Here is a 24,992-nt window from a genome sequence, read left to right on the forward strand (position 1 = left end):
ATTACACTTCATTCAAACAGAGAGCTAGTTTGTAAAATCAACCGATGAATGAACATCAATGACTCGTAGGTGCATGCTGAATGTAACCTGTGCGCTGTTATATTTCAGATACGCCTCTCAGCCCAGAGAAGTGGTGCTGGACTGTGGCCCCTACATGGATAAGAGTGGTCTCTCTTCCAGTCTGCAGGTGGAGCTGGATGAAGCAATCCACTTCCTGAACGACTGCAACATTTGTGTTGCCAGAGAGGACCGTGATCCCACATTCATCTCCAAACAGGTCAGAGCTATAAGGAGTTGATGTGTTTTATCTGTAATTCATTATTTTCCCAATCGGCCGACTGCTTGGCCTCCGGTATTGCTGCTTGAAGCGTTTCTCCACCTCCACACTCGACACTGCACTTCATCGAGTCCTCAGCAATAAGCCTCCATAGCTCATCAGCAGCTCTGTAAAACACTGCACTGAAGTCAGCCGCTGTTTTGTCTAACTTTGGATTTGATGCACGATCCTGGTACCCAGAGCTGAAAGAATTGCAATGCAGCAAATCTTTTCTCACATTTTTTTATACCAAATACAATATTTCACATTGTATATTAAATAAGTCTTGAATATGTGAAGTCACCAAAAAAGTCCTAATCTGACAAAACAGTTTCCATAATAAGGGTTAAGAGAGAAGTGTTATAGATCCCCCTGACTTTGACTGAAGCTTACTGTGTTTTTACAATGTTTTCCTCCAGATGTTTGCTGAAATGTTCCATGTGACCCTGAACTGTACAGTGTTGGAGACAATTAAAAAGGGAAAGATATCTTAATAATTCAATTTACATTCATCATGCTTTTCTTGACTTTCAGTGGAGCCTTCGGGATGATCCTGACTATGACCATGTCTAATTTAAAAGTCATTTTACTATCTTATTCCAAACTGAATTGAAATGTTGGCCGTGCCAGAAGTACAGAGAAAGAAGGATAGAAATGTTGTGAATGTAATTTTATAAGTTACATTGTGCACAGAACTAACGGAGCTAAAAGGAGAATATAATCAGGAACAACAGAATGTTGCTCAGTAACTGATGGATGATGAGCAACTGTTTGCTAATCAGTTTGCCATCAACAGCTTTATAAGCTTATTATATGCCAATGTTGTGTTTACAACAAAGTGGCAAAAAGATCTATTAAGGCAGCTTTAAGCTCCATTTTGTTTACTCACGTTTTTCTTTATCGACTATTCGTCATAATCTTGATACTACTGGCAACCAATAATGTTTTAGCGGGCGGGGACGGACGATGACCCAGGTGCTAAATTCAGATCTAGGTTCCTCTGGTCGATATGCAGTTCATGAGTTCATAAAAATGTTGCCAGAAAGGTTCTTGAGGCTGTATGTGAGGAAGAAACAAGTCCAACTCCCTCTCTGTCCTGTGCAGGTGCTGAGTGACTGCCGGGCCGTGCTTCAGGTGCTGGGACCCTGGTGTGCAGATAAGGCAGCAGGCATCATGGTGCGGGAGCTTCAGAAGTACATCAAACATGAGCAGGAGGAGCTCACCCGCAAGTTTCTGCTCTTCACCGACACCATCCTGCGCAAAGTGCACGCCCTGTGCGAGGAGCACTTCTCCCCCGCGTCACTGGATCTCAAGTTCGTCACCCCCAAGGTCCTCCGGCTGCTCGAGATCCTGCACGAATACAAGCCTTTCGAGCGGCAGCAGTTTGAAAGTGTCGAGTGGTACAACAACCGCAACCAGGACAACTATGTGTCCTGGAGCGACTCTGAGGATGAAGATGAGGATGAGGAGGTGGAGGTCAAAGAGAGGCCTGAAGCCAACTTTCCCTCACCGTTTACCAACATCCTGTGTGGGATCATCTTCGTGGAGAGGCGCTACACAGCTGTCGTCCTCAATCGGTAGGCTCTGTCATCTTCATAGCCTCGTACATGCAGAATGATGATGGTTGTGCCAGTGCAGCTGAGAGAAGTTTTAAAATGTCTGTGTTTCATCCTCAGTCTGATCAAAGAAGCAGGGAAGCAGGACCCAGAGCTCGCTTACATCAGCAGCAACTTCATCACCGGCCACAGCATCGGCAAGAACCAGCCACGGAACAAGCAGATGGAGGTGGAGTTCAGGAAGCAGGAGGAGGTATGTCAGTAATTTCCCTACCATTGTACCATTCAGCGCCCCCCAATGGAACCCAACAAAAAAACCCTCAAAATTCAAGGTGTTTTTTAATTTCATTTTGTTTAAATATAATATAGAGATAGAGATAGTCAGACACTGAACAGCTGGAGACACGGGACATTTTAAGAAATTATGTGAGAAGCCTGTGAATGTCATTTGGTTGAGAAATTTTTATTGCGGCTAATTAAAGACTATTCTGTTTGCCCCCCCCTTTCTCTCACAGGTTCTCCGCAAATTCCGGGCTCATGAAACCAACCTGCTGATCGCCACCAGCATCGTGGAGGAAGGCGTGGACATCCCAAAGTGTAACCTGGTGGTGCGGTTCGACCTGCCCACAGAGTACCGGTCCTACGTCCAGTCCAAAGGCAGAGCTCGAGCACCCGTCTCCAACTACATCATGCTCGCTGACAGAGAGAGGACCCAAACATTCGAAGAAGACCTCACTACCTACAAGGCCATAGAAAAGGTTCTTTTAGTCAATACTTTATTATTTGAATAATGTTCGGAGAAATGCAAACGTTGTTAATGTTAAGTTAGTTTCTGATCCTGTATGTTAGTGGAAAGATTATGTAATAGTTGAAAGTGAAGCAGAATGAGGTAGTGATGATGATTATTTTTTTTGAGCAGATCTTAAGGAACAAGTGCTCCAAGTCAGTGGAGGCGAGTGAGTATGAAGTGGAGCAGGTTCTGGACGATGACAACATTCTCCCTCCCTACGTGCTTCGCTCTGAGGATGGAGGTCCCCGGGTCACCATCAACACAGCCATAGGACACATTAACAGGTCGGGGGACGTTTCTGCAAAGTCTTTCAATCCTAAATCCATTTAGTAAACATGCCCACTTATAAATCCCTTTCCTTATCGTCTTCTTTGCTCTGGTGCTCAGGTATTGTGCTCGGCTGCCCAGTGACCCTTTCACTCACTTAGCACCTAAGTGTAAAACTGCAGAGAAGCAGGGCGAACGCTTCCAGTCCACACTCTACTTACCCATCAACTCCCCTCTGCGAGTTCCTCTTAAGGTGAGGAAGAACATCTACATTTAAGAATTTTGGTAATGGTTTGTCCCGTATGTTCATTTCCCCCCCCCACATTTCAGCACTTTATTGATTTCATCAGCGTTCACTAATACAATCTCCCTCCTGGGGTTTAGTAATAACTTCTCCAGGTTCGTTCATTTGATTGATGTGTGACCGTCTTCACAGGGTCCTTCGATGATCTGTGCCAGACTGGCAGAGAAAGCAGTTGCTCTACTCTGTTGTGAGAAACTTCACAAAATAGGTAAAACCAGAATTGAGATTTTGCAGATGCATGATTAGGAAAAACTATTCACTTTCAGCCTGGATATAACTTTCCCCTGTTTGCCATCTGTTTATCTTGCTTTCTTCCAACCCAGGTGAGCTGGATGATCACCTGATGCCGGTGGGAAAGGAGACGGTGAAATATGAAGAGGAGCTGGACCTCCATGATGAGGAGGAGACCAGTGTACCAGGCCGGCCCGGCTCCACCAAGAGGAGGCAGTGCTACCCTAAAGCCGTAAGAAAGTCTTGTGCGTTACAGTTCAGGTTCACTCACTCTCGGTGGATGCGGACTTATTAGTATCTCAAAGCATGTTTAGTAATGCCTCGCTGAATTCTCACACATCTCTCATCAAACAGTTAATCATTTTTATATTTTATATTCAGGATTAAAAAGACATTCTGTCTGACGTGTGCTCTATGAGCTGGCTACTATATTACTTACTAAAGCTCCAGTGTCTGTATTATTGACTAATAATGTCATACTATATCATTGTTTTAAAGTGATCATTAAAAACAATCTGACGCAGACCTTCTGCTCTGTAAAGCAGCTGTTGTTGTCAATCCTGTTCAGCTCCATCGCAGAGCTGCAGTAACACCAGGAATCAGCAGTTAAAAACAAAGTTGACCTACAAACAGTTTGTTTATATTACCGTAGCTGTTATAGGGCTGCACGATTATGGCCAAAATGATGATCACGATTATTTTGATCAACATTGAGATAAATGATTATTAGTCAATGATTTTTAGCGCCAAATTATGTTTATTGTTCTTTCACATTTAAATTAACGAAGCACTTCTTTCACTTGCTGCAATCCTACGAATGTACAAAAGAGGGTTATTGTGATGTGTATTGCGATATGAAAAAATACAGTAATATTCAACATTTTAAAGTTACATGCACCCATCTGCTGCATTGTGAAAGCAACATTAATAAAATGGACACTTTTAAGCTCTTGTAAACAATACTAATCATTGGTTGTAGGTTATCTGAGACGGTGTAGGCTGCAGACTATAGTACAACAGAAATATACAATATATTTATCTTCTACTCTGGACTACATTCGCAACTTTCCGGAAAGTTATTCACAGGCTGCTGCTGTGTGAGAGCAGAGTGGCATGCCGGCTCCCCACAGGTGAAAAGGGAACATTTCGATCGTTGGTTTAGGAAGCACTTAATTTGATATGCAGCCGCATTTTCTATAAACGTAGCACAGATTTTTATATCTCAATATCGTCAACATCACAGGCAATCATGTTATTTAATTGTGGGAAGCCAAAATCCTGATTGCAATTAACAAGTACATAATTCGCTTTATTGTGCAACCCTAAGCTGTTAACAATAAATATAATGCCAATTTGAATGTTTTGTCAATTATTGAGCAGAAACGTCTAGTATGCAGTGAAGTAGTATCTCCAATGTGAGCTTAATTAGAGATTGCTCCGGCGTTGCTTTACCTGGACGCCATCGAGGTGTGAAATGATGCTGATCCTGATTGCTGGAGGTGCTCAACAACAAGTAGCACTCTTCACTTTTCTTTTTATAAATACGTATATGTAGACGATCAATACACGCCTGTAGATTAAATTATACAAAGATATTTTAAATTTAAATCATAATCACAATATTGGTCTCACAAATCACAATTATACCATCCATCCATCGTCTACCGCTTATCCAGGGTCAGGTCGCGAGGGCAGCAGCTCCAGTAAGGAACCCCAATCTTCCCTTCTCCGGGCCACATCCTCCAGCTCCGACTGGGGGATCCCGAGGCGTTCCCAGGCCAGTGAGGAGATATAATCTCTCCACCGAGTCCTGGGTCTTCCCCGGGGTCTCCGCCCAGCTGGACGTGCCTGGAACACCTCCCTAGGGAGGCCCCCAGGTGGCATCGTTACTAGATGCCCGAACCACCTCAACTGGCTCCTTTCGACGTAAAGGAGCAGTGGCTCTACTCCGAGTTTCTCACGGATGGCTGAGCTTCTCACCCTATCTCAAAGGAAGACGCCAGCCACCCGTCTGAGAAAACCCATTTTCGGCCGCTTGTACCGTGATCTCGTTCATTCGGTCATGACCCAGCCTTCATGACCATAGGTGAGGGTAGGAACGAAGATTGACCGGTAGATTGAGAGCTTTGCCTTCTGGTTCAGCTCTCTTTTCGTCACAACGGTGCGGTAAATCGACTGCAGTACCGGCCCCGCTGCTCCGATTCTCCAGGCCAATCTCTCGCTCCATTGTCCCCTCACTCGCGAACAAGACCCCGAGGTACTTGAACTCCTTCACTTGGGGTAATGGCTCATTCCCTACCCGGAGTAGGCAATCCACCGGTTTCCTGCTGAGAGACATGGCCTCAGATTTTGAGGTGCTGATCCTCATCCCAACCGCCTCACACTCGGCGAACCGATCCAGTGACTGTTGAAGGTCACAGACCGATGATGCCATAAGGACCACATCATCTGCAAAGAGCAGCGATGAGATCCTCAGGCCACCGAACTGCAACCCCTCTCCTCCACGACTACGCCTCGATATCCTGTCCAACAGGATTGGTGATAAAGCGCAGCCCTGGCGGAGGCCAACATTCACTGGGAACGAGTCCGACTTACTGCCGAGTATCCGGACACAACTCTCGCTTTGGGCGTACAGGGATTAGATGGCCCTCAAAAGTGACCCCTTCACCCCATACTCTCACAGTATCACCCGGGGGACCCGGTCATAAGCCTTCTCCAGATCCACAAAACACATGTAGACCGGATGGGCGTACTCCCAGGCCCCCTCCAGGATCCTTGCAAGAGTGAAGAGTTGGTCCGTTGTTCCACGACTAGGACAGAATCCGCATTGTTCCTCTTCAATCAGAGGTTCGACTACCGGCCGAACCCTCCTTTCCAGTACCTTGGAGTAGACTTTACCAGGGAGGCTAAGAAGTATAATATCCCTGTAGTTGGCACACACTCCCCTTTTTTTAAATAGGGGAACCACGACCCCGGTCTGCCACCCCCTAGGCACTGTCCCAGAATTCCACGCAATGTTGACGAGGCGTGTCAACCAAGACAGCCCCTCAACATCCAAAGCCTTCAGCATTTCTGGACGGATCTCATCAATCCCTGCGGCTTTGCCACTGTGGAGTTGTTTGACTACCTCAGTGACTTCCGTCAGGGAAATTGACGATGATCCCCCATCAGCTTCCAGCTCTGCCTCTACCATAGAGGGCGTGTTTGTCAAATTCAGGAGTTCCTCAAAGTGCTCCTTCCACCGCCCGATAACCTTCTCAGTCAAAATCAGCAGGGTCCCACCCTTGCTGTACACAGCTTGGATGGTTCCCCGCTTCCCCCACCTGAGGTGCCGCATGGCTTTCCAGAAGCACCTTGGTGCCGACCGATAGTCCTTCTCCATAGCTTCTCCGAACTTCTCTCACACCCGCTGCTTTGCCTCTGACACGACAGAGGCTGCCGCCCTTCTAGTCCTTCGGTACCCTGCAACTGTTTCCGGAGTCCTCCCAGATAACATAACCCGGAAGGACTCCTTCTTCAGTCGGACGGCTTCCCTGACCACCGGGGTCCACCGGGTTCGAGGGTTACCGCCCCTTGAGTCACCTAAGACCTTGAGACCACAGCTCATCACCGCAGCTTCAGCAATAGAGGTTTTGAACATTGCCCACTCAGGTTCAATGCCCCCAACCTCCACAGGGATGTGTGAAAAGTATATATCACAATTATACAAACATTTAAATTAAATTCCCATTGTTATCCGTAGCACTCTAAAATGATATAAATATCAAATGGAAATAATCCAAAAGGTCAGTCTACAGTTATTTGTTTAACGATATCTGATTATTTAGACTTTTTATTGTATTGGAATTTTGTAAATTGACTGATATTTTTGTCCTCTCCAGATACCAGAGTGTCTGCGGGACAGTTACGCTGTGCCAGAGCAGACGTACTACCTTTATGTGATTGGGATGGGGCTCACCACGCCGCTCCCTGATGAACTCAACTTTCGCAGGAGGAAGCTCTACCCACCGGAAGACACCACCAGGTGCTTCGGCATCCTGACTGCCAAGCCCATACCTCGAGTATGTCACCTTCCAGTCACCTCTCAGATCACACTGACATGTTTTCACTTTTAGGAATGTCATCATTGGTTGTGGATGGTAGCTGAAGCTTTACTTATGTCCAGATCCCCCATTTCCCGGTGTACACTCGCTCGGGTGAGGTGACCATCTCAATCGAGCTGCAGAAGTCCGGCTTCACGCTCAGCACCGCCCACCTCGACCTCATCACCCGCCTGCACCAGTACATCTTCTCCCATATCCTCCGCCTGGAGAAACCTGCACTGGAGTTCAAGCCCACGCTGGCTGACTCAGCTTACTGCGTTCTACCTCTGAATGTTGGTGAGTAGAATCACTGTCAAACTTGTTGGATTACTTTCCAAGGTATGGACATGCGAGTTAGTTTCCTCCCATTATCCTCTCTCTGCTGCTCATTCAGTTGAGGACTCCAACACACTAGATATGGACTTCAAGTTCATGGAGGACATTGAGAAGTCGGAGGCCCGCACTGGCATTCCTACCACTCAGTACACCAAGCAGAACCCCTTCACCTTCAAGCTGGAGGACTACCAGGATGCTGTCATCATTCCAAGGTACATCTGGACCATGTGAACATATTACAGTAACTGTGTATAAATGGGGATACCAGACGATACCAGACAGTTGGTAGTCCATACCAATACCAGTTTCTTGATGCCAATTGGATAGCGCGGTAAAAAACAAAACAATAAATCTCATGTAATTCATCATAAACTTCTTATTTACGTTTGATTACTGTATTTTGTTTAACGGGTCGTATTTCCCTGTAATATCAGTTTTATATTGCTGTGGAAACATCTCCTTCAAACAACTGTAAACTTGAATAAGTCTCTCACCTGAAACTACATTTTACAAGTACCGTCATGTTTTCAGAATATTGGCATGGACTTATTGTTTCCTTTGTATAAATGTGATGTTTTAGCTCCTTAATCACTCTTCTCCTCTGCCAGGTATCGTAACTTTGACCAGCCTCATCGCTTCTATGTTGCCGATGTCTACACAGACCTGACGCCTCTCAGCAAGTTTCCTTCACCGGAGTATGAGACATTTGCTGAGTACTACAAAACCAAGTACAACCTGGACCTGTCCAACCTAAACCAGCCGCTTCTTGATGTAGACCACACCTCCTCAAGGTCAGCAGCACAGGGAGCATTGATGGCTGTAATCTGCTGTTTGGATCATTTGATAGGAATTTTAAAAAGCAAAGTAATATAAAGCCTTTTGTGACTCCAGAGGGAGCTGTGTGAAGTCTGATAAATTTCCCTTGAGTTAGCGTCAGTCTGGGCTAAAGCGTACACGTTTGAAAAGTAAAAACAACTCGGGGAGTGTGGAGTTAGAAAGCAGTGATCTTACAGAGCTCTGTAGCCGGCTCATCTTTGCTGCAGGGTATGTTAGCTGTTACTAGCATAACGCACCTGAATCTCAGACAGAACTGATGCAGGCCATTTGCATTTTGGGTAAATAAGGTGCAAATGCAAGACATAAAAAAGATGATACCTCTGGTTCTGCGTTTTTTTAACGGTTCATTGTGAGTCTGAAGTGCAAAGCTAAATCTGGAGTTTTCTGTAAGACATATTTTCAGAGTAATTTGAGTTGGTCCTTGGTCTTGTCTAATTGGATTAGCAAAAGCCAAATTTGAACGCACAGTCATATAAAGTCCCAGTGTCATGTCAGCACTTTGTACATGATTATTATTTGGACAGGTATAAAGTTAAGGCTCTTGTTTTCTTCTGCTCTCAGACTGAACCTGTTAACCCCTCGGCACCTGAACCAGAAGGGCAAAGCCCTGCCACTCAGCAGTGCAGAGAAGAGGAAAGCCAAGTGGGAGAGTCTGCAGAACAAACAGGTAACAGCTGCTTCTTTGGTCACACTGTGGTAAAAAAAACAAATCAGTCATTCATGTCAGTGAGACCATTGTGTTGGGCTCTGGCAAAACAAACAAAAGGTACACCTGGCTTCACTTTAGCAGCAATGCTGCTTCCTCTAATAACACACTGCATTTCCCTTGTGATTGTAGAGAAGAGGTATAAATGATCTTTGCCCTGATGACTTTCCAGAGTTGTAAAATCCTGTCTTTGGGTTTCTCTCTCTCTCGATAGATAGATAGATAGATAGATAGATAGATAGATAGATAATCTATCTCTCTCTCTCGATAGATAATCTATCTCTCTATTATCTATCGATCGATGGATAGATTCTCGATTGATGGATAGATAGATTCTTGATCGATCGATAGATTCTTGATCGATAGATAGATTCTTGATCGATAGATAGATTCTTGATCGATAGATAGATTCTTGATCGATAGATAGATTCTTGATCGATCGATAGATTCTCGATGGATAGATTCTCGATCGATCGATGGATAGATTCTCGATCGATCGATGGATAGATTCTCGATGGATAGATTCTCGATCGATAGTTGGATAGATTTTCGATCGATAGTTGGATAGATTTTCGATCGATCTCTCGATGGATAGATTCTCGATGGATAGATTCTCGATCGATCTCTCGATAGATAGATAGATTGTCTTTCATACTATTTATCTTTTATAAACATTACTTTTTTATTTCATTTCAAAGGTTGCTTTTTATTTAATTTTGACACGTTTTCATTATGGACATTTTTGAACAACATTGAGTTTTTTAAATATCTGCTGTGACACAAATCTAGAAGCCGATCCTGGAGCAGATTTAGATATGTTGTGTGAGCAACATAACAGAAATTAGTTTCAGCTCCATGACCTTCCATTTTTTCTGCACTTCAACAGTCCCAGTCTAATATTGTATTGTATTTGTCAGATCCTGGTTCCAGAACTGTGTGCCATCCACCCCATCCCTGCCTCCCTGTGGAGGAAAGCAGTGTGTCTGCCCAGCATCCTCTACCGCCTCCACTGCCTTCTGACTGCCGAGGAGCTCCGAGCCCAGACAGCCAGTGAAGCTGGCGTAGGAGCTCAGACGCTCCCCCCTGACTTCAGGTTTCTGCTGCGTACACTAAACCACATATACATGAGATGATACTTTATTTTGCTCTACTGTTACACTACAACTACACACAGGCAAGACAGTGAGTTAAGAGATTTCACAGGGTTAGTGGAGTGTTTATAACACACTCAAAAGGATTTCCAAACCCAATATGGTGGCAACTCAGGCAATAGTTTTTTAATTGACTGACTGTGGCAGTTTATCAGTAGGCAGGAAGGTCCAGGCAGATGAAAACAGGCCTGCTTAGAAATATAATGTTATAAAAATGCTAAATCTTTTGACCTTTTCAGATGTTGATCATTTGTGTTTAAACGTACCCCAACCAGTTTACCCACATTCAATTGTCAATGGTCTGTGTGTGGCAGGTACCCAAACCTGGACTTCGGCTGGAAGAGATCTATTGACAGCAAAACGTTCATCTCCTGCACTGACTCCTGCAGTGAAGATGAGGACGGTCCCTGTCAGCACCAAGAGACTGTATCCCCTGACCCCAACTCCCTGTTATGTCCTAGTAGTCCCGAGCAGGAGCCCCTTATGGACCTGGAGCCCGGAGAAGCGGCATGCACGAAAAACCTAACCAACGGCACTGCCCGAGTCACCAACTGTGATGGCGATGGCCACCGAGACGAGCACCTTCACCAACATGACAACTGCCAACGCTGTGAGCCCAGCTCCCCTGGGCTACAGAGTCCTGAATCAATACAAAGCACTACCTCAGTTCCTGTGCAGCCCTCTCCCAGCTTGAAGAAGCCCAGCTCCAGTCCTCCACAGCCTAGTGATGAATGTACACCAGGGAGGACCTCAGACCATGCAAATAAAGCTACCTCAATCTGCAGCCAGGAAGCTCCCACAGCACCTTCTCCTGATCCGCACAGAGCCGAGGCAAGAGACTCCCCCAAAAGCCTGGGGCCCAACCCTGGCCTCATCCTGCAGGCCCTGACCCTATCCAACGCCAGCGACGGCTTCAACCTGGAGCGGCTGGAGATGCTCGGAGACTCTTTCCTCAAGCATGCCATCACCACATACCTGTTCTGTACCTACCCTGATGCGCACGAGGGACGACTTAGCTACATGCGCAGCAAGAAGGTGAGATGAGCCTGATTCTGTTGCGTTTATTCTAACCATGGGGCATCAGTATTGACAGTTTGAAGACATTTTATTGCTTCTATGAATTGCTTCTATTTCCAAGGGCTCATCAGTGAACGTTTGCTCATTTGTCCTGGAGATTCTTTACTCGGGTTCGATGATAACACTGAAACCATGTTAATGAAGCAAACTTAAGCACTGTGAAGCAATATAAATTCTGTACGCAGCGATAAACACTATAGCATTAATTATTGTCCTGTACCAAACGGTTCGGTACGAATACATGTATTATTACAGCCCTAATGGCAAACTATGGGATGCAATAAAGTTACCTGTTATTATAGGTGCTGCTGTGGTTACTCAGTGAGAGATATGCTGTTGTAACAGTAAACAATGACTCTAGGCTGCATTATGTTACTGATGAGGCTGTGTCGGCCCATGTCCAGGTGAGCAACTGTAACCTGTACCGTCTGGGGAAGAAGAAAGGGCTCCCCAGCAGGATGGTGGTGTCCATCTTCGACCCCCCTGTTAACTGGCTGCCTCCTGGCTACGTGGTCAACCAGGACAAGAGCAGCACAGACATACTGGACTCAGAGGAGGTCAGTGGATCTTCTTCTTCTTCTTCTTCTTGAGGAGGAGGAGGAGGGAGGAGAGGAGGAGGAGGAGGAGGAGGAGGAGGAGGGAGGACGGAGGAGGAGGAGGAGGAGGAGGAGGGAGGAGGAGGGGGAGGAGGAGGGGGGGGGAGGAGGGAGGAGGAGGGAGGAGGAGGGAGGAGGAGGAGGAGGAGGAGGAGGGAGGAGGAGGAGGAGGGAGGGAGGGGAGGAGGAGGAGGAGGAGAGGAGGAGGGGAGGAGGAGAGGAAGGCGGGAGGAGAGGGGATGAGGAGGGAGGAGGGGAGGAAGGGAGGAGGCGAGGATGAGGGAGGGGAGGCGGAGGAGGAGGGAGTAGGAGGAGGAGGAGGGGGAGGGAGGAATTAGTCGGAGCAGGAGTAGGACGGAGGGGCGTTGGAGTTCGGGCGATTATAGAGGGGAGATTTCTTCTTCTCTTCTTGTCTTCTTCTTCATCTTCCTTCTTCCTTCTTCTTCTTCTTCTTCTTTCTTCTTCTTCTTTCTTCTTCCTTCTTCTTCATCTTCCTTCATCTTCTTCTTCCTTCTTCATCTTCCTTCTTCTTCTTCTTCTTCTTCTTCTTCTTCTTCTTCTTCTTCTTCTTCTTCTTCTTCTTCTTCAAGGCCACTAGAGGGCAGGCTTTCACCTTGTCTGGCAACACACCATGTTTGTGTTTAGGGTTAGTCTCTAGAGTTACTCCTACATTTCATATGAAATAATAATTGGTGTGCTATGTGAAAATAAAAACAATATGTAATGCTACTACACTAAGATTATGATGATATCTTTATGCAGCACTTGGTACAACCAAGCAGCTCAAAGTGCATAAAAAATACATTAACACAATTACAGGTGAAGAATTTAGGCAAAATGTATTAAAGACCAAGCAGTCAACTTATCAGCTTATTGTACCAAACCACTACCTACACAGTCACTGACTGTCACCATGTGCAGGAATGAACGTTTTAACAAACAAATGAGGGGTCACATTTACAGCAACACCACCCTGTGGTAGGGTGAGGTTATATGATGATGGGGAGCATCAGGCATTAAAGGTAAAGCTTAAGAAGGATTGATTTATGACAATATTAGATTTTACTATTTTATTATAGGAATGTCCAAATACAGTGATATAAGATTTTATCTCCACTATCGAATTTGACTCTGCATGTCCACAGATGCTGCGGTTACAAGCTCAGCCTAAAAATATGTTTCAAATCTGAGTAAGGGATGTAACTAACAACTATTACCATCAATGACTAACATGTTTTTTGTTGTCCAGAAAATCATATAACACTTATAAGCAGATCAGTAGGTTGAACTAGACAGTGTTGTAATTTTTGCTTCACTATCTAAATTGTTGCAGCATGTTTTTACAACAGTGACTAATTTATTAATCAGCAAATAGATTCAGCTCTCGTTACGAGGTGTAACATTGAATCCGTGACCCTTGATGTGTGATGGATTGCTTCTTAGGGTCTGTTTCTCTACATCAGGAAGCTTTAATTTAATACATAAAAATGACTCGTCAGTTTCTTAATCATGACTAAGCTCCTGCTTAATTTCCTTCTTTCATTTCCTTTTAACTTTGCTTTCCTTCCTGTTTGCATCCATCATCCAGGCCAAAGAGGAGCTTCTGGCCAACGGGCAGTCTGGAAATGACTTTGATGAGGACGAGGAGGAGTGTGAGGAGGTGGATGAGGAGGTGGATGAGGAAGGTGAGCTGATATTGAAAGAAGAGCCAAAGGATGAAGTGAACATGGAGGACGATCTGGAGTATTACAAGGAGCACATCAAGTTCATTGACAACATGCTGTTGGGCTCTGGTGCGTTTGGGAAGAAGATCTCCCTGAGCAGCTTCCCTCCCTCCCTCACCCCAGCCTCAACCTCAACCTCCTCCCCCCCCGTGGAGTCTCCGCACGAATGGAAAGCCCCCAAGAAGCCCCTTCAGCCCACCACAGCCCACTGTCCCCCGGAGCCGGCGCCCAGCGGGCCCTCTGCCGAGGAGTTTGACTACAGCTCGTGGGACGCCATGTGCTACCTGGATCCCAGCAAGGCTGGAGAGGAGGACGACTTTGTGGTGGGCTTTTGGGATCCGTCTGAGGAGAATTGCGGCACAGAGCTCGGCAAGCAGTCGATCTCCTACGACCTGCACACGGAGCAGTGCATCGCCGACAAGAGCATTGCTGACTGTGTGGAGGCTCTGCTGGGCTGCTACTTGACCAGCTGTGGAGAGAGAGCAGCACAGATGTTCCTCTGCTCACTGGGCCTCAAGGTGAGCGAGGACCCCCCTCACTGTTCTCTCTAAACTGCATGACTCGGCAATACTTTGGGCAAGCACACATTAAAAAGTCACACATTTTAAAGTCGCACATTAAAAAGATGAAATAAAAAAAAGTCAAACATAATGAATGCAGATGTGCCAACTGCTTTTATTTACATCAATACTGTGATTATTGCGGTTTTCAGAGGCGCCATGAACACCACACAGCTCTCCTGTCTTGCCTAGTCTAACCTAACATTAGCGAGTCGAGCTGCTTGACTGAAGTTCAGTGTGAGAGAGAGCAGGCGTTTTATATGACTGACAGAGAGACAACTCCATTCAGTTTGCCTGCTCCACATCTTGGATAGTAGTTTCCCAGACTGATGGAGCTCCACCAGCAGCCATCAGGCTCATAGGATGTTACAGATATACGTGTGTATAGGTGCTCTTCAGAACTCTGGGGGGGGGGGGTTCCCCACAGGTACTAAGAGTTGTTTTTGACGACAACAGGTGTTACCATTGGAGAGAGGGACCCTGACGGGCGCGCTGGTGCAAAGCTGTCACATCACCACCATCGACTTGTGCTACGGCTGGCTGAAGATCCCCCCCCGCTGCCTGCTGGACCATCCGGACGCAGAGCCAACTCTCAACCACCTCATCTCCGGCTTCGAGAACTTTGAAAGAAAGATCAACTACACCTTTCAGAACAAGGCTTACCTTCTGCAGGCCTTCACCCACGCTTCCTACCATTACAACACCATCACAGGTCAGTGTTTGGGGATTAGAAGTATCATCTGGTGAACAAATTGAGTTATTTGGAAATGATGCAAACTATTGGTGGCATTAGATGTTGAGAAATTGAGATGTAGATGCTTAGTTAGATTAAATATGACTGACTAAAGAAACTTGGCTGGACATGGAACTGTGTAAATGGGTCAATGTATGTCATTGAGTGAACGCTGCCCAGCTCTGCACAGGCATCTCCAAAACATAGGAATTCAATTTAGTGTTATTGACATTTAAAGCTGCAATACGTTTGTTGGCTACTTTGGGAGAATGAGCTGTAAAAATCACTTTTTCAAGTAGTTGTGTTTACTAACAGTCAACTGAACAGCATTAGCAACAGTTGGAGTTGTGTTCTTGGCAGCCTGCAGTGGTTGAATCAGCTGTTTGGATGTTCAAACGTCTCCTGTTTATGTGTTTACTCGGTGGACATTTCCAAAGCAAAATGGGTTGCACCACAGAAGCTAGTTTCCACGTAAATATTAGTTTTACACCAACTACACAGACAGGTGGAACTGAAGCTAGCTAGTTACTTGGAGTAATGGAGGTAATTTTCTAATAGAAATTATTTTCTAATTTGTGAATTCACATTAATAGAAGGTTTAATACATCTTTTAGCCTCCGGAAAGGGTTGTTTTTTGCAAGTTATATTCCAGCTTGTGATGCTGCAGTGACTTTAACTTTTGATTGGACAGCACGACAGATGTTTCACAGCTGCTCATTTACACATTACTGAAATCTTTCCTGACAAAGTCACTTGTTAACTTTGCAATCCAATTTAGTTCATACTCGTTTGAAACTCGAAAAGGACTTTACACACAAACCTTGTAATTGATTTATGAATAGTTCCTATTCAGATGGATGTAAGTCCAATAATCTCTGCTCTGCTTTTAGTCTCCACCACTTCTTGAGGGAAATCTGTCTCGTTCTCTGCTAAATGCTGCACTATGTTCACCAGAGAGTCTCTCACTGTGGCTGTGTGCTGTCTGCTGCTGAGCAGGCCGTGTACAGTGTCTGCCTTCAGGGGTGGGGAACCTTTTTCCTATGAAGGACCATTTTCTTTTTTACAACATCCTTCGAGGGCCATACTAATTATTGAACTCATAACCTCTGCAATTTTTTTAAGACACAGCCCATTCATTTCACTTTTCTTTTATGCTGTGCAAAACATATCTTTTTTATCCATGTATCTTTCTGTTTTATCAGAAAACAATCCTTTATTAGTCCCACAACGGGGAAATGTATCTTGTCACAGCAAAAGAATATATGAAGTAAAAAGGCAGTAAACAATAATAAAATATAATACAAAATAATATAAGTAGCAAGTGGTTGATAGAAAATAAAGTGAATATTGCACAGCAGTGGTGGAATAGTCTGTTCTTGGTGTGGTGGTCTACGGATCTATCTTTCCATGTTTGTATGTTCCGCTCTGCAGAGAGCTGCTTGTTGGGCCAAACTCCGCCGAAGAGCGTTAACTTTATCCAAACGCACTCGTCCTTTCAGCTCCTGCAGTTCAGCATGTTTCGTGCAGTAATGACGGTCGAGATTATTTGACCACGTGATAATAATAAGCTTTATTTGTATAGCACCTTTTATACAAGAATTGCAGCCCAAAGTGCTTCACAGCAAAAACATAACAATTAGTACAACAATAGACAGAATAAGAGCATTTACAGTACAATAATCACAGTGTTGATGTAAATGAGTGAAGTAGCATTATAAAAATAGCAGAATTAAAATAGCAGATAACACGTTATGGTTTCCCCAATTGTTAGAGTTGTGTTAAACTTTTAGACTTCTCTGGTCGATACTTTACTTCCCTTTGTCCCCGTTGTATAAAGTAAGTTAAAACACAATCGTCACTGTGAGTCCCAGATTTCGTTTATGGTAAAATCCAGATAAAACCGTTATTAAACACGCTGGTTTAACCTTTTCAGTCTAAGGCAATATCTGACTACTCGTCTTCTCTGCTGTGACTCGTATGTTTCTGTCAGATATCCCTTAGGCTAAAGGAGTTCAATATTTGACTACTAAATATCTCTGTCAAATATCCACCCTTGTTTCCCCTTCTCCTTTCCGTACTTTAATCTTGGTACTAGTCATCAGCCTCGCTGCAGCTGAAGTCTCATCACGGAACGTGATGACACGTTCCGCTCGTGTTGTGTTCCCTTTTTTTTTTTTTCGTTTTTTTTTTTTGTATCACTCACTCTGTCAAGTGTCTTTCAGTTTCTAGAAAAGTGCTTATTATTATTATTATTATTATTATTATTATTATTATTATTATTATTATTATTATTATTATTAATAAGGACAGTTGCCCGATTTATTCTATTGGCTTCTAGATTTCTTTGGGTTTTTTTCTAGTGAATTTCTTTGCGTGCGTTAATGAATTACCTTGAGGGCCAGATCAAATGGTTTCGCGGGCCGTATACGGCCCGGAGGTTAGAGGTTCCCCACCCCTGGACTAGAATATCCATAAGGCACAATAACATGCTCAGGCGAACTGTGGGGAACTGTACAGTTGGTGATAATTGTCTGAGAGTTTTAGTCATTGCATCCATTGTTGAATGTGCACCCGCCCACATGTCTGACTGTTTAAGTTCTCTTCAGATTGTTACCAGCGGCTGGAGTTCCTTGGCGATGCAATTTTAGACTACCTCATAACAAAGCACCTTTATGAAGACCCACGGCAGCACTCTCCCGGCGTGCTGACGGACCTGCGCTCTGCACTCGTCAACAACACCATCTTTGCCTCTCTGGCCGTCAAGTACGACTACCACAAGTACTTCAAGGCCATTTCGCCCGAGCTTTTCCACGTCATCGATGACTTTGTGCAGTTCCAGCTGGAGAAGAACGAGATGCAAGGCATGGACTCTGAGGTGAGTCCTGCGTCTACCAAAAACACAGCAAGCGTCAGTACTGAACAACAAAGCCCTGAAGCATGAAACCTAATCTATGCCGTTGTAGTTTCCCCCTTAAAATTAAAGTCAGCATTTAAAAAGTTCTGCCTGAATAACCAGGCTGTCAGCTTCTATGAATCTGTTTCATATTCCAATGATTTCAGCACTGAGGAGAAAATGCAGTTGGATTTAATTTGCCTGGAAATGTCACCAGATCTCCTCTCATTCTCCTGGAGAGGTACTTTATGCCTGAGGGACAACATGCTACACAAACGCATGGAAAATACAGCTGAAAGAAATGTAGAGCAGTGAAATGGTAGCACTCACTAATCACTACTCTGCTCACGATTCATGAAACAACATGAAGCTGCTGATGCTTTGAACTGTTCCATGTAGTGTCAGTGCATGAACAGTCTTACTGGAGGAATGTCTATACGTTCATTTGATACTTTAAAAGTTTTTTTAGTGCAATTTAAAACATTGTGTTTACTTGAAGACCTCCCTTCATATATTTAAAACTCAGACACACACTGACTCTCTGCATTAGACATGTTTAGGTTTGAACATTTCTAAGGGAACTTAAGCTCAGAAATGTTGCAGTTTTTGCACAATTTCAAAATAACAACTAACTTTTTAACAGTGAATTTATTTGGGGGGGAAATACTCAACTCTACCATCACATGTACAGATAATATACAAGCATCCTATTAAATAGAAATTGAGTAAAATGACAACCCTCTGCATGCGCAGTGCGTTCTCCATCATGTGCAGCCCTCACTTCTGCACTCGGCTAAAGGACTGTGTGCTTTCATCAAGTTTAGATTATATTACTGGAGCGAATGTATTTGAATCTCTTGTGTGATATTTCAGTTAACCAGCAGATAGTGTGCGACAGCAAAGTACAGTTTATAACTTCTTAACACCGTTACCGTTTGGGTCGTAGGCTGTTTTTAATTCATACGTTTCCATCCAGTCTTTATTGTAAAGCATTTCTTTTATAAATGAGCTGTTCACTTTAAACTCACCACATGGCCCATTTCAAACTGTATGTATTTGACAAATAAATGTATGATGTCTCCCGGTGATGTGGTAAACGGTTTGTTTCTATCTACATATGTCATGGTAAATACAGCCTGAGCAAATTACCCCATTATTTCCTTTGCATTCCTGTTAATTCCTAAATATTCCTGGAATTTTGCAACCGTAGATGCACTTCAGCCATATTGATAATATTTAAGGGGGAACTACCGTCTACGACAAACTGTTGACAGAGAGCACACACCTGACAACAGAATAGCTTCACGTTGGCATGTTCAGTTACTCAGTTACATGTGTGATGAGGTCTGCAGCACACGTTAGACATTGTAACCAGAGAAAGCCTCGTTCAGTCCCGGCTGACATTGAGAAGCAGCGACCTGAACACTGAGCTCTGCTGTTTCACGAGAAGAGTTTCAGAACCAAAATATGTTGGAGCAGCCTGAGGTGGACAACACACAGCGGAGAAAAGTATTTAGTCAGAACCTGATTGTTTACATTTAATTTTGTTTTAAAAAAGCGTTAAAAGACTAAATATTGTTCATGGCTGGTTACTCAAAAATCGTTTTTGTAAAGATCCTAATCATTAAAGCTCTACATCTTTAAAAGTTGTTTGTTAGCGAATTCTACCACATAATTGTAGATTTTTCTAACAACTTTGTGTGTTTCTGGCGAGCAGCTGCGACGCTCTGAAGAAGACGAGGAGAAGGAGGAGGACATCGAGGTCCCGAAGGCCATGGGGGATATTTTTGAGTCGCTAGCCGGTGCGATTTACATGGACAGCAGGATGTCATTGGAGACGGTGTGGCAAGTGTATTATCCAATGATGAGGCCACTTATAGGTGAGGAAGAGTGAAAGCATGTATTTTTTTGACAACTAAGATTGTTGAGCAGTTCCCGCAGGGAGCTCAGCTGACATTCAGGATTTCTCTGGCCAATTCTGTTGACAAGTTGAAGATGTTTCTGATGCCACCTTTTCTTTTTCTTTTTCTCACCCTCCATCCTCTCACTTGAGAAGAGAAATTCTCTGCCAATGTGCCACGCTCTCCTGTGAGGGAGCTGCTGGAGATGGAACCTGAAACTGCCAAGTTCAGGTAGGAGATCAGCACCGACACAGAACTGTATCCGATGGCTCAGACTCACCTAGAGGGGAAAGATTAGTGTTCATGTCCAATGTGCTGGTATTCATTTCATAGCTGTTAGGGGCTGCACCAGCATTCAGTTCTATGTTATTGTATCTATCCAGAAAATATGCACCATCTTCATTTGAAGTCATGTGTTGATTAAAAAATATATATATTTTCCATTCCGACGTATGTTTATGCCATACAAGATGTGTACATCATCTGACAGATGTAATGCAGCTCAGCACTGGGTCACACTGTTGTAGTCATAAATCAGAAATAAACTAAAACTAAATTAAGACACTGGTGGGCATAGTGGGTACCAATGGATTCATTGGGTTTATTTGTTGCTTCATAGGATAACAGTTTCTGCACTCCAGCTTTAAAACTGCCGGCTGCAGCCCCCAGACACCACCGGGTTTTTTAGGAGGTTAATAAAAAGAATTATGGTTATTATCATGTAGCCTTAAAAATTAAAATGGTATAAACATCATTTACATTTGAATTGGACAGAATGAACGAATGCAGAGCAGATTTGTAGCTCGGCTATAAAACACATTTTTATAAACACTGTACAAATAACGAGATGTATGAAATTAAGTCTGGTTGCTAAAAACGGTGAATAACCTATAATACACATGAGCTCCCACTTTTTTTAACAGAAATACATTTTAGTGGTGTCACGAGAACCGATACTTAGATACCAAGTCCATGCCACAATTGTGAAAATCTGACAGTTCTGACGTTTTTCTAAAGTACCGGAAGTACCGGAAGATTCGAGACTAACGGCGTCTCATCAATGCGTTAAAATGGGAAAGGAAAAAGACATTTTAAATGTGGATCCTGCTCTGAGTCTGGCCGTGTGCCTTGGACCGCAGTTCTGTCCTCTGCTCTCTCTCCGACAGCGGTGCATCCACCTCTCTGTCTCTCGCTCTGTCTCTCGCTCTGTCTCTGTCTCTCGCTCTCTCTGTCTCTCGCTCTCTGTCTCTCGCTCTCTGTCTCTCGCTCTCTCTCTCTCGCTCTCTGTCTCTCGCTCTCGCTCTCTCTCTCTCTCTCTCTGGCTCTCTCTCTGTCTCTCTCTCTCTCTGTCTCTCTCTCTCTCTGTCTCTCGCTCTCGCTCTCTCTCTCTCTCTCTGTCTCTCTCTCTCTCTGGCTCTCTCTCTGTCTCTCTCGCTCTCTCTCTGTCTCTCTCGCTCTCTCTCTCTCTCTCTCTGGCTCTGGCTCTCTCTCGCTCTCTCTGTCTCGCTCTCTCTGTCTCTGTCTGTCTCTGTCTCTCTCTCTCTCTGGCTCTGGCTCTCTCGCTGGCTCTCTCTCTCTCTCTCTCTCTCTCTCTCTCGCACCAAACACTCGCACAGTACGCAGAAACACTTGACTTTATGATTATTTATTAATTAAACCCTATTTCTTCCTGACAATGCTACATTGTGAACACCACATGTGTTTAAATAAGCAGGAGTAGAGCTAGGTAACGTTATCTGTTAGCAGCCGGTAGCGGAGGTGCTATTGACTTGCAGTAAGGTGCATTCAGGCTTTATTCAGTAAAAAAGTATTGGGCGAAGGTGAGGTATAACATTATCATGATGTGTTCAAAGGTAATCTTATCTTGTAAAATGTAGTTTCAGGTGAGAAACTTATTCAAGTTTACAGTTGTTTGAAATAACAATGTTAAATAACTTGTTGCCAGCAGAACCATATTAATCACTGCAGTAATGATCCAATGGAAGGCTCTTACCGATCTGCTGAGTTAAATCCAGGTGGTGACCGGGCAGTGTATGAAGGGGATGATTGTACAGAGGGTTTGTGTGAATGTGTCACTGCACGGACCAAACATGCCGACAAACGTGTCCTTCTGGGAGATGCAGCCCGTGAACCGCTGCAATGTTTTTAATGTCATCAATCTATGTTGGATTATTTACATTTAATTAACAGCGATTCAAAACTGCAAAATGTAAGCGACTGGAAACAAACTTATTTTTTCATTAGATATTTATTTCTGTCGGTAAATAATTACACAAATTGTTTTGGGATAAAAGAAGGGAAGCGGAAAACAATATGTCAAAATGTCAATTTTCTAAACAAAACCGCACAATGTATAACTACTGATGACAGTTGGTGCTGTGCAAATGTTCCTTTTTATACCGAATGTAACAAGACGGCAGGTAAACATGGAGGTTTTGAGTTTGCATCACATGTGTAACAGTAGAAATGAGGAATGAAGGTCGGTCTCTAACATCAGTCTGTTGCACTGTGTTGTTCCTGTTTGTGCAGTCCTGCAGAGAGAACGTATGATGGGAAGGTCCGGGTGACTGTGGAGGTCGTCGGTAAGGGCAAGTTCAAAGGAGTCGGCCGCAGCTACCGGATCGCCAAGTCGGCGGCGGCGCGACGAGCTCTGCGCAGCCTCAAAGCCAATCAACCTCAGGTCCAAAGCAACTGAGCTCCTCCTCGGCGCTCTCAGCATTAGCACCTAAGCTACTGACGCTAACGGAGAAAAAGCAACATCGGCTTCCAACACAGCGCGATGCGAGCCCCGCATCTTCAGCCTGCAACGGCACAACCAAGGCAGCCAGGGAACACTGTGTGGACACGCAACAGAAGGAGCAGACCAATCTCATAACTGATTTCACATCAGATCTTTTACCTTTTTTTTTTTTTTTTTTGCGCAAACACAATCTTTGCTTTCCCTCTCTGCTTTGTGTAATCACATGAGTGCTTTATTAACGTTTAGCAGAAGTGTTTAAAAGAAGGTCAGGTCCCAATGTCTTTCCCTCACCATTTAGTTTTTGGTTAACCTCTATGTCGATGAGATGAGGCGTGTGCTTATTGTGTAGTGTTAGATTGTACATAGTTCAATCAAAGGTGTAAATCAAAGTATGTAGGAAGAAGAAAACAACAGAAAACGCTAAACTCCTCAGCCTGTGCACTCGTGCCACTCAGTTTGTAAGCGCTTTTGAAAAGGCTTGCGGCAGACGTGGCGAACAGATACCACTGGAGCAAACAGCTGGTGGCACTTCTGTCTGAAATCTGTCTTGAAATGGTATTCTTAATCATTTTTGCACTTATTCCATTAGGGTCTGTTACTTTGAGAATCGTGTGGTCACATTGACACCAAAATCATATACGTAGCAAAGTATATAAATATATATAAAAATAATAAGATCCATGATTGATATTCTTGGCCTTAGTTGCTAAGGCTCACCCTCATATCCTGCTAAACGGATAGGAATTTCAACATTCCCAGTTACTGTAATTTAAAGTAGTTTTTAAGCGCACTTGAGGTTGCATGTTCTTGTAGTTAAAGTATAAACCATGACAACTGGATTGCTTCTATAAATGTTCTAAATCTATGGATATATCTGGAGTGTGTGAGAGTGAGATTCGATGTTAATGGCATTATCTTGGTGATTTGGTTTAACATGTTTTGATACCAAGAATGGATGGAATTGAATAAGTCATTCTTGCGCACTAAATGTCTTTCCACGAAGCGAGTCATCCAGTTTTGATACACAAAGAGAAAGACATATCACACGTTCAATATGCTGCAGACTTTTCTACATTGGATACTCGCGTAAGGCTCAGAATCTTTTCAAATACAGTCTTTGTGAAAAAGGCCAATTAATTTCAACACACTAGTGTTCCTCACATCCCGTACCTACCAAAGCTATAACAGATGTGACACTATAAGGCTGAAGTGGATTCCTACAGAGAAGGATACCAGCCTTTTATTTGTGTGTTTTCTGTTCTGACTCATTTCTGCTCATCTCTAAATGTTCCCCTCATCAATAAGCCCTTTGTTCACTTGAATACCTCAGTTAATTGCATGCATTTTCTTGTCTTTATATATATTTTTGTTTGGTGCTATGTTTTTTGTATTAAGCTTGAATTTCTCATCTTTTTTTGCACTGTAACTATAATACCTCTTTATTTGACCTTTTTAATTTTGGAAATCTGTCTGATTTTGGTTTCCCGTTCGCCAGCCACCAAGCTGCAGAGGATCTGTCACCGTCTCCTCCCAAACTGGAGGTGGACACTGGGGGGCAGGAAGTGTTTCTCTGCACATACGCCCAAATAGTTTCTGTTAACTTCATCGGTTGAGAATCTGTTTTTGAATTGTGGGTAAAAAACAAACGGGGGGGGGGGGGGGGATTGATTGATCACATGGGTAAATACTAGTAGAGGTAATCAGATTGCACTCTTAAACATTTACTCCGATATCCAGGCCGAGGGGAACATACTTTGAAAGAGACTGGTGCCTGTGTGGTTTGACTTTGTTAATATGGCTGTAGTCCTATAATCCACCCACAGGTGCTTCTACCTCAAGTGTTCATTTCTGCAAGACTGCAATTCAGTAACTCTGACGCTGACACCCACTCTCGTGTTTCTGCTTTGATAACGGGACCGTCGCATAAACATAAGACGCACGTGTTTCACTGAGTCGACAGTACTTCAGTCATTGGTGTCACGTGTTGAGAAACACAACTCGGTGCCTTCTCTGTTGGAGAGTCGAGATTTAAATGAGTTAAATATTAGTTATTATCCCCTCTGCCTCACAATATTAAAGAGTGAATTTTTGAAAGCCTTCAGTTCTCATATTTAAAATCAATAACTCATCTTTCTGCAGTAAGTGAAGAGTGCAATCTGTCCTGTGTCAGGTGTACCTGTGTGCACTGAACC

The 24,992-nt window shown here is 44.0% G+C and overlaps 1 protein-coding gene across 1 annotated transcript in view; it reads left to right on the plus strand.

The window, feature by feature from the left end:
* The window catches only part of dicer1 (dicer 1, ribonuclease type III), a 31,488-nt gene extending 7,043 nt beyond the window's left edge, over positions 1-24,445 (plus strand). Inside the window, exons 9-30 of the mRNA XM_029460385.1 lie at positions 109-277; positions 1,421-1,893; positions 1,993-2,125; positions 2,388-2,630; positions 2,792-2,946; positions 3,050-3,182; positions 3,366-3,441; positions 3,557-3,696; positions 7,346-7,525; positions 7,630-7,843; positions 7,941-8,094; positions 8,491-8,673; positions 9,281-9,386; positions 10,343-10,518; positions 10,891-11,611; positions 12,058-12,210; positions 13,838-14,491; positions 14,990-15,245; positions 17,873-18,141; positions 19,877-20,039; positions 20,216-20,291; positions 22,590-24,445. Of these exons, the coding sequence (XP_029316245.1) occupies positions 109-277; positions 1,421-1,893; positions 1,993-2,125; positions 2,388-2,630; positions 2,792-2,946; positions 3,050-3,182; positions 3,366-3,441; positions 3,557-3,696; positions 7,346-7,525; positions 7,630-7,843; positions 7,941-8,094; positions 8,491-8,673; positions 9,281-9,386; positions 10,343-10,518; positions 10,891-11,611; positions 12,058-12,210; positions 13,838-14,491; positions 14,990-15,245; positions 17,873-18,141; positions 19,877-20,039; positions 20,216-20,291; positions 22,590-22,755 (4,993 nt within the window). The 3' untranslated portion in view covers positions 22,756-24,445. The remainder of the gene's footprint in view (positions 1-108; positions 278-1,420; positions 1,894-1,992; positions 2,126-2,387; positions 2,631-2,791; positions 2,947-3,049; positions 3,183-3,365; positions 3,442-3,556; positions 3,697-7,345; positions 7,526-7,629; positions 7,844-7,940; positions 8,095-8,490; positions 8,674-9,280; positions 9,387-10,342; positions 10,519-10,890; positions 11,612-12,057; positions 12,211-13,837; positions 14,492-14,989; positions 15,246-17,872; positions 18,142-19,876; positions 20,040-20,215; positions 20,292-22,589) is intronic.
* The last annotated feature ends 547 nt before the right edge of the window (positions 24,446-24,992 follow it).

This window comes from Cottoperca gobio, chromosome 22 (genome assembly GCF_900634415.1).
Source record: "Cottoperca gobio chromosome 22, fCotGob3.1, whole genome shotgun sequence".
In the NCBI taxonomy this organism is placed as follows: domain Eukaryota; kingdom Metazoa; phylum Chordata; class Actinopteri; order Perciformes; family Bovichtidae; genus Cottoperca; species Cottoperca gobio.